General features: G+C 41.6%; 1 protein-coding gene across 1 annotated transcript; it reads right to left on the bottom strand.

The window, feature by feature from the left end:
* Nucleotides 1-1,004: 1,004 nt before the first annotated feature.
* LOC133815069 (uncharacterized mitochondrial protein AtMg00810-like) lies at nt 1,005-1,625 on the bottom strand. The gene is made up of 2 exons (XM_062247956.1): nt 1,505-1,625; nt 1,005-1,363 (listed from the first exon to the last, which is right to left on the bottom strand). The coding sequence occupies exons 1-2, from the start codon at nt 1,623-1,625 to the stop codon at nt 1,005-1,007; spliced, it is 480 nt and encodes a 159-aa protein (XP_062103940.1).
* Nucleotides 1,626-9,642: the final 8,017 nt, after the last annotated feature.

The raw sequence follows: 9,642 nt of genomic DNA, 5'->3' as shown, positions 1-9,642 counted from the left end.
CATCCAGAAACTCACACACTAGTCTGGTAACCTCTGGTCTCACTGTCATGACCTGGGTGGTATCAACCACACTGGCTAAGAATCCTATGCAATCTCCTTGCAATAGATCTCTAGCACTCATAACAGATATCATAGGTATATGGGGTCCATGCACAGTGTATTAGAGGAAATACTCTGATTGTGCTTTTGTCTCAACAAAACATGTGTATTATTATATTGACTGAATAAAAGAAATGTGTACATTGAATATATACATCCCAAGTCCAGGGGTAGATTAGGAACAAGGTAAAAAACTACCTAACCAACTCATAACAACTAAAAAATTAGTTAAGGTACTAAACTACTTTTAATACGCCCCCTCAAGATGGATTGTACATGTTGGTGACATTCATCTTGGAGAGTAGATCGTTGAATTGACCTGGGAAGAGTGGTTTGGTGAAGATGTCAGCCAAGTTTTGCTTGGAGGGTACATGAATAAGTTTGAGCTGACAACTTTGAACCTTTTCTCGAAGAATGTGACAGTCAATGTCAACATGTTTTTTTCTCTCATGAAAGACGGGGTTCTCTAAGATGTGGATAGCAGCGTCATTGTCAAAATTGAGTAGGGCAAGTTGTGAATATGCAACACCAAAGTCTTTGCGAAGAGCGGTAACCATAAAACTTCACAAGTGGTGTTTGCCATAGCCCGATACTCAGCTTTTGCAGAAGATCTGGACACAGTGGTTTGTTTAATGGACTTCCAAGAGATCAAAGATTGGCCTAATAAGATGCAAAAACCTGAAATGGATCATCTAGTGTCGGGACAAGTGCCCCAATCAGCATCAGACATTTTTTTGAGTTGAATGTCCGCTGAGTTGAGATTGGTTTCTGCATAAGCTTTAAGCTGAGATGAGGACTCGGAGTAGAAAAAAAAGTCCTTGACTAGGTGTCCCTTTGAGGTATTGGAGTATTCTTTGGGCAACAATCATGTGAGGTTGTCTTGGTTCTTGAAGATATTGACTTAATCAATTTACTGCATAAGAAATATCAAGCCTAGTGACAGTAAGGTAGATAAGTTTACCAACGAGGCTTCTATATGTTGTTGGATCAGCCAAAATATCTCCTTCATCTTTACTGAGTTTATAGTTTGGTTTCGTAGGTGTTGAAGAAGCTTTAGCACCTAAAAAACCTGTTTCATTAAGAATTTGTAAAGTGAAAGGTCTCTGCGAAATAGAATTGCCATTGTTAGATCGACCAATCTCAAGTCCAAGAAAGAAATGTAAAGGACCAAGATATTTGAGTTTGAATTTGGAATTAAGCTGTTGTTTAAAATGAAAGGCATCCATGTCATTATTGCTTGAAATAACAAGATCTTCGACATAAACTAAAATAGCAAGAAAAGTATTAGAATTAGATCTTATAAAAAGAGAATGATCGGAAGTAGATTGTTTGAAGCCATCATTTAGTAATGTGGTACTTAACTTTTGGTACCACTATCGAGAGGCCTGTTTAAGGCCATATAAACTCTTATTAAGTTTATAAACAACATTTACTAGAAGTTCCCCTAAAGGCTTATAGCCTTGAGGAATCTTTATAAAGACTTGTTCATGTAAATCACCATGTAGAAAAGCATTGTTAATGTCCATTTGGTGTAATTTCTTGTTCTTAATGGAAGCTAGAGCAAGTAACAACTTAAGTGTATTAAATTTTGCAACAGGTGCAAAAGTATCAAGGTAATCAATGCCTTGTTGTTGGTTGTATCATTTAGCTACTAGACGAGCCTTGTATTTGTCAATATCACCATTGGATTTATATTTTATTTTGTATACCCATTTATTTCCAATCACATTGTGACTAGGAGGAAGGGACACAATAGACCAAGTATTATTGGTTATTAAGGCATCAAGCTCATCTTTCATGGCATTTTGCCATTCGAGTAGTTTAGAAGCTTGAGTAAAACAGGTAGGTTCAATGGTACTACATGAATTTAGAATGGCATTACGAAATGGAGCATTGAATCTATCATATGAAATAAAATTGGAAAGAGGATGGGCAGTGGAGTACTCACAAACATAATCATTTAGATGACTTGGTTTGTTGATATTTTTGCTAGATTTTGTAGTCCTAAGCTTGTCCGAATGATGTTTAGTAGGTACATCAGTGGAAATTGACAGTGGAGGCACCACTTTGGGCGTTGAATCACCGCTGGAAGAAGAATTATGATTGTGATCTAAAAAAACTCGGTTAATTCTGCATCTGAATGTAATTATTGTAGAGGGAAAATATGCTCATAAAATATGATATCTCGAGAATGAAATATTTGTTGAGTATGTATATCAAGCAAAGTATAGGCTTTCATACCTAGAGGATATCCAATCAGAATACAAGCATCTGCTACCACATTGGCTTTCCCCGGGTGGTAAAGGATATCCCAGTCATAATCCTTAACTAGTTCCAACGAGCGCCTCTGTCTCATGTTCAAATTTTTCTGAGTAAAGAAATACTTCAAACTCTTATGGTCATTGTATATCTCGCACTTTTCCCCATACAGACAGTGTCGCCACACCTTCAGTGCAAATACCACTGCTGCTAATTCCAATTCATGAGTAGGATACCGCTGCTCATACTCTTGCAGCTGCCTCGATGCATAAGCTATAACTTTCTCATTCTGCATCAACACATAGCCTAAACCCATCCTCGATGCATCACAGTAGACTACAAACTTTCCTTCCCCCGAAGGAAGACTCAGCACAGGAGCAGAAATAAGTCGTCGCTTCAACTCTTGGAAACTGTTCTCACACTTCTCTGACCAAACAAACTTCTGATTCTTCCTCGTCAGCTCTGTCATTGGTGAATAAATCTTTGAAAATCCCTCTAAAAACCGCCTATAATATCCTTCCAACCCAAGGAAACTCTGCACTTCCGAGGAGTTCCTTGGCCTCGGCCAATCTCTTACTACTTCTACCTTGGACGGATCCACTTTAATCCCTTATGCTCCAACGATACGCCCAAGAAAAGTCACTTCTGGCAACCAAAACTCACACTTCTTAAACTTGGCGTATAACTGATGCTCCCTTAACCTCTGTAAAACCTGTTGAAGATGCTGCTCATGCTCTGTGTCTGAACTGGAGTAAACCAGGATGCCGTCGATGAAGACAATAATGAACTGATCTAAGAAGTCCTTGAACACCTTGTTCATTAAATCCATAAAAGCTGCCGGGGCATTGGTTAAACCAAAAGACATGACCAAAAATTCATAGTGCCCATTTTGTGTTCGGAAGGTCGTCTTCGGTATATCCTCATCTTTGATCCTCAACTGGTGATAACCAGTTCGAAGATCAATCTTTGAGAACACTGTTTTTCCCTGTAGCTGATCGAACAAGTCATCAATCCTTGGTAGAGGGTACTTTTTCTTGATAGTCAACTTGTTCAATTCTCTATAGTCTACACACATCCTCAGAGTCCCATCCTTCTTCTTAACAAACAACACTGTAGCGCCCCATGGAGAATAACTAGGCCTGATGAATCCCAAATCCAGAAGTTCTTGCAACTGTATCTTCAATTCCTTCAACTCTGCTGGTGCCATCCTATATGGTGCCTGTGACACTGGTTCTGTCCTTGGTGCTAACACAATCTCAAGCTGAATCTCCCTGTGCGGCGGCAACCCTAGTAGATCCTCAGGAAATACGTCTAAGAACTCACAAACCAATCTGGTCTCTCCTGGCCCTACTGGCATAACCCTGGTAGTATCCACCACACTAGCCAGAAAACCTATACATCCACCCTGTAACAAGTCTCTGGCTCTCAATGGTGAAATCATGGGTACGCAGGGTCCAGACACCGCTCCCACAAAGACAAAAGGATCCTCACCCTCAGGCTCAAAAGTCACCATCTTCTTCCTGCAATTTATGGTACCCCCATACCTGACCAACCAATCCATCCCTAAGATCATATCTAAATCCTCCATATCTAGCTCAATCAGATCCACTGAAAGTTCTCTACTATCAACCATCACTGGCAGTGCCCTAATCCATCTCCCAGAAACTACCAGTTCCCCCGTAGACAATAAAGTCCCAAACCCTACAGTCCGATACTCACTAGGTCTACACAATCTATCAATCACTTTACTAGAAACAAAGGAATGTGTAGCACCAGAATCAATCAATACAGTAAAAGGAGAGCCAGCGCTAGAAAGCTGACCTGTCACTACCAAGGGACTAGCCTCGACCTCTGCCTGAGTTAAGGTGAATACTCGAGTCGGAGTCAAGCTATCCACCTTTCTTGATTCACCTTTCTTCACTGTTGGGCAATCTTTCCTAAGATGCCCCCTACTCCTCACACAAAACAAGCCTTGGCCCGACACTCGCCTAGACGGCGTCTTCTACACCTCGGGCACTCCGGATTGGTCTGCCATGCCTCGCCGCAACCCTGACGGCCACCCTGACCCCTCCTATTAAGACCAGCAGTGGTCGAAGTGTTAGGAGTCTTTCTCTTGAAGTCACTGGGGCCTCCGCCCCTACCTGTCCCTGAATAGGGAGGCACCACTCTGCGGCCCTCGCATCTCACCGCACTTTCTTTTCAAATCTTGTTCTCCGCTTCCTCAGAGGTAAGAGCCTTCTCAACGGCCTGGGCATAAGTTGTTCCTCCAGGTACCGTTGTAATTCTAACATCCCGGGCTATCATAGCATTAAGCCCCCTGATAAACCTATCTTGCCTAGAAGCATCTGTAGGCAGAAGATATGGTGCAAATTTCGCAAGTCTGTGAAATTTTAGGGCATACTCAGTAACAGTCATATTACCCTACACCAAACCCACAAACTCATTAACTTTTGCTGCCCTTACGGCAACATTGTAGTATTTCTGACTGAAAAAGTCTCTGAAACCTTCCCAACTCAAAGCAGTAACATCCCTGGTCTGCGATGCCACTTCCCACCAGATGCGGGCATCCTCTCTCAACATATAAGTGGCACAGGCCACCCCATCATGCCCCTCTACTCTCATGAAATCCAGAATTGTAGTAATCATGGTTAGCCATTGCTCGGCTTTCAATGGATCAGGTCCACCCTCAAAGATCAGGGGCTGCTGTTTCCTGAACCGCTCATACAACGGTTCCCATCTGTTCCCAATCTCTCATAACTGCACAACTGGTACCATTGCAGGTGGTACAATAGAGGCAGCACTCCCCGATGGAGTCTGCTGTCGCAGTAAGCGAATCTGTTCATCCTGGTTCTTTAATCGAGCCTGCATATCTGCCATCAATTGCTGCCAGTTCTCAGGGACTGGCGAAGGATTCTGGCCCTGGTCATCACCCTCGGCCCCAGACCTAGTGCCGGCTAGTCACGTAAATTTTCTTGGATGCATAGCTATCCAAGTCAATCTGCAATCAACGACTTAGCAATTAGACCATGATGATAGGGCAAAAGCTTCTCCCAAAACCCATCAGAGTAACATAACCAATCACAAACATTCACAATATAGGCATTCATCCACATGCACCTGCTGCTAAAAAGCATGCTCCAACATTATCATACAAAAGCTAAGATAAAAGCATTCACTAGTATACATTATACAATTAATCATTCAAATATTCATTTACATGCAATGCGATGCTGATAAGCATGCCTTAATATTCTCATACATCAGTCAAGGGTCAAGCCCTATCAGTATCTCATGCTTCCTATTAATCCAATAAATAACAATATTCATAACTCATTCTAGACATATAACCACATAAGCACATGTACACATTACCAAACCCTGAATCGAGCTTGTCTCTAGCAGCGAATGTATATGTCCAGCCAATCTTCAGGATCCTTTAAACCTAGGACGCTCTGATACCAAGTTGTAACATCCTGGATAGCCAAGACCGCTGCACTGTGTGTTTATAAAGGTGCAGGACTTATTAATCAAGTCATTTAATTAAATCGTGTCACTAATTATAAGTGTGCTAGGGTTAAAAAGTAGTTTTGGTTTCAAAAGATACATTTTATAGACAATAAACAGTTTCACGTAAGGGATCCCAAAGAGGAAATAGTGTTTGAAAGTTGATTTACAAAATCATAAAAGTTATAGACAATCATCATCCATACTAAGGCAAAATAAAAATTCCCGGTCCTCTCGTCCTTGCTTTGCTCTCAACCGTGGCGGCTGAGCAGCCGGCCATGTACATTCAGCTTGCAGAGCTCTCCAAATCAGGGCTGGTCAAGTTTACCCTTGCCTTTACTTGCACCACGTAGCACCCGTGAGCCAAGGCCCAGCAAGAAAACATAATACACATCACATACAATATTAGCAAACAATTAACTCTTTAAGCATGTTTAACCACTCAACATTCATGTTAACTCTATAGCATATAATCAGAATCCAAGATACAAGTAGACATCACTAATAATCAAATTACACAATAATCAGGGACGACAACTTAGGCCGCACCCTCTGTTTAACCCACTGACTCTGGCCCGCTTAAACCGAGCTCAGTGCATAATAAGCTGTCCTCGTCAACCAGTGGCCGAGTGGCGCCCTGTGCGCTAATTTAACCTTGGCAGGCTTAGGCCGTTGGTTTACTATTTACATGGCATAATACCATTTTTTCAAGCATACATATTAGGGAGCCCTTAGTCCCGTTACAGATACACAACCGGGTGCAATTTTCTTACCTTTAACTTTTTCATTTATTAATTACAAGCGATGTCCCTCGAGCACAATCCTTTCCCGAGCCCTAGCTTTAACACCTAATCACAACCAAGGTATTGGGTTCCATTAATATCCAAATATAGGTTTTCGGGTACAAAACTAACTTCCAAGAAATCAAATCCCACCAAGCACGGTGGTGAAATTGATCCCGAGCACATTAGGCTCGATTCCCGTGCTTAAAAACCCTGAACGTTCAAGTATGCCTCTATGGGCTGCAGCCCCTTGAAGCCTAGCCGCAGCCCTGCCCTAAAACAAAACCTAAGGCCTCCTTGGAAGAAAACACGTGCCGCGGCGTTCACCCCTGGCCGAGCCCTCCTGGCTCATCTTCATCCTAGGGCTGCAGCCCTCTAGAACAGAGCCGCATCCCTTCCCTTCAAGCCCAAAAATTCCACCATTTCCAACCCTTTAACCTTACCCAAACACATCCCAAAGCTCCCTATTTCAATAACAATCATTCCCAACACTTTTAAGATGAAAAACCCAGCCTAACACCCATAAAAATCTCTTTTCAATTCCTGAAACTCAAGAACTTCAAACACTAAAACCAGCCATGAAAAACTCAAATTTGAACCTCTAATTTACAAATTAAAGCTTACCTCTTCTGCTGAACCACTTCTCTAAGCAAAATCCAAGTTAATTCCCAAGCTTTCCACCTTAATTCCGCCCTTAAACATCAAAATGACAATCATCTCAATACCCAGCCAAAACTCAGAATTCCTAACCACAAAGAATGGAATTCAATGCTTACTTTAGTCCTGATTAAGTTCCTTGGATAATCCTTGAGTTAATTTGCTAAATCCCACCTTCAATTCTCAGAAATCCCAGCTCAATTCACTTGATTTTTCTCTGAGCTTTGTGTTTTCCTTGAGAGAAAAGAGAGAGAAAAGGCTGAGAATAAAGGGTCAGTTTATTTTGTGTTCTACTATTTTCCTTTAATTTAGTCTACCCTTATCCCGTTAAGTCAATCCCAAGGCTCGGGGTGCCGAAAACGTCCCCGAGGGCAAAAGGGTAAATTTCCCCAATATTCCTGCCTAGACTTCCTAACCTCAAATATATCTCCATATATTTATTATCATAACCCGATAGTCTAAATAACTACCTGATACCTAAAATACCCCTGACTTATCCAAAGTCAACTGTTAAGCCCCATGTGACTTTTCCTGCTATCTAGCCCTAGGATCACCTCGAGTCATGCTCTGCAAGCCTACCCACATAATAATGTGGTTCTCACAAATACCATATATATCACATTAATATCAATATAATCATATAATTATGCATTTAAATCAATAAACTCACTCAAATCACATTTAACTCAATTATGGCCTCCTGGCACACTAATCAAGGCCCTTAAGCCTTATTAGCGAATTTGGGGTCGTTATAGGCCCTGTTCATCAGGTGTCGTGACCCGCTTGAACACAAAGGATTGGCGGCCTCAAAATTTCACCCAGGCACTGCGGTGCAGGTTGAGGCCCGCCATTTCCCATGTATCTTTGATGAGAGCCCCGGACCTTGAGGGTTAGGCCACGACTCAAATAGGAAATGTTGGCCATTTGAGGGTTTTAAGCTCGGGAACCCAAATGTTAAGGATCAGGAAAGGTTCTACTACCTAGTTTAGTAGAATTCGAGGTCTCGAAGGCTAGTATTTTAATCCAGAGTTTTTAATTGGTTAGGGATTGATGGATATCAATTTATCATGGTGTTGTGACTAGGTTTTACGTCAAAGCTCAGGTTTAGGGGATCGTGCTCAGGATCGCATTAGTCTATCAGCTCGAGTCAGAGGTAAGAAAACGGTTTGTGCCCGTAGAGTAGGGCATGGCCCTATTATTTGTGTTTCAGGGTGTGGCCCTTATATTTTTGTTTAATATTTGTGTGAATACATGTAAATGTTATGCTATATTGTGCATGATTATGAGTAAACAACGAAGGCCGGGAACAGCAAAGGCCGAGAATGGCGAAGCCCGGGTACGGCAAGGGCCAGGATCGACATTAAGCATGATGAGTGCAGGCCACTAGGGAGAGACCCTCTAAGGGTGTTGTTTCCACTTGCTTGGTGAAGACCGCGAACCCAGTGGCTGGTAAAGCACCTTGGTCGACATAGGCCGCTATATGTTTAATCTGTTGTCTGTTTGAATTGTTTAATTACTCAATTGAATTGTAATATGTTATGTGTTGAGTTTTCTTGCTGGGCTTCGGCTCACGGGTGCTCTATGGTGTAGGTAAGGGCAAGGGAAAGGTCGATCAACCATGAGTTGGAGAGCATGGAGCAGTGTGTACATGTTTCGCCTACCTGGTTGCAACGACCAAGGTTGTTTGAGGAATTTACTGTAAATGGCTGATATTGTCAGTTAGGTCAACTATATTATTGATTTTTAATTTTAATACATTTTGAAACAGTATTTTGGGATCCCAAATGTATGAATTTTATGGTTTTAATGAATGTCCAAATCTTTTATAACAAATGTTGTCAAATGAGTCTATATTTCAATTTAATCACACTTTTTAACCTAATACCTCGATTAGCAAGCTAATGGCACATTAATACATCACATGGTAATGAATCTAAGGTGGTAGGGTGTTACAACTTGGTATCAGAGTGTGCCAAGGTTTATGGTTCTTGGAGATCGACCGAACATGTATGCTCGCTACCAGTGACAAGATCGACTCAAGGTTGGTCGGTATTAAATGAACTATGTGTTTAACTACTTGTTTGAGTTGCCATGTTTGCCTGAATAGTATATATAGAGAGCATGATGAATGTGTTGATATATGTATGATTCCAGGGCATGACCCCTTGATTGCTATATGCTTATGTTATGTGCGATGTTTTGATCTGTTGTTTATATTTGATTTATTGGGACTGGAACGTGGTTTTGGACGTTGTTGTCGTGCCTGATGTGCAGTGTCATTGATAGCAGGAATATTGAAGCTATGCCTCAAAGATCGATTACATTATGCAACAATGTGGTC

The sequence above is a fragment of the Humulus lupulus genome, chromosome 2, assembly GCF_963169125.1.
Source record: "Humulus lupulus chromosome 2, drHumLupu1.1, whole genome shotgun sequence".
In the NCBI taxonomy this organism is placed as follows: Eukaryota; Viridiplantae; Streptophyta; class Magnoliopsida; order Rosales; family Cannabaceae; genus Humulus; species Humulus lupulus.
Note: the sequence above shows the minus strand (reverse complement) of the source record. Positions and strands in the feature narration are given on the sequence as shown.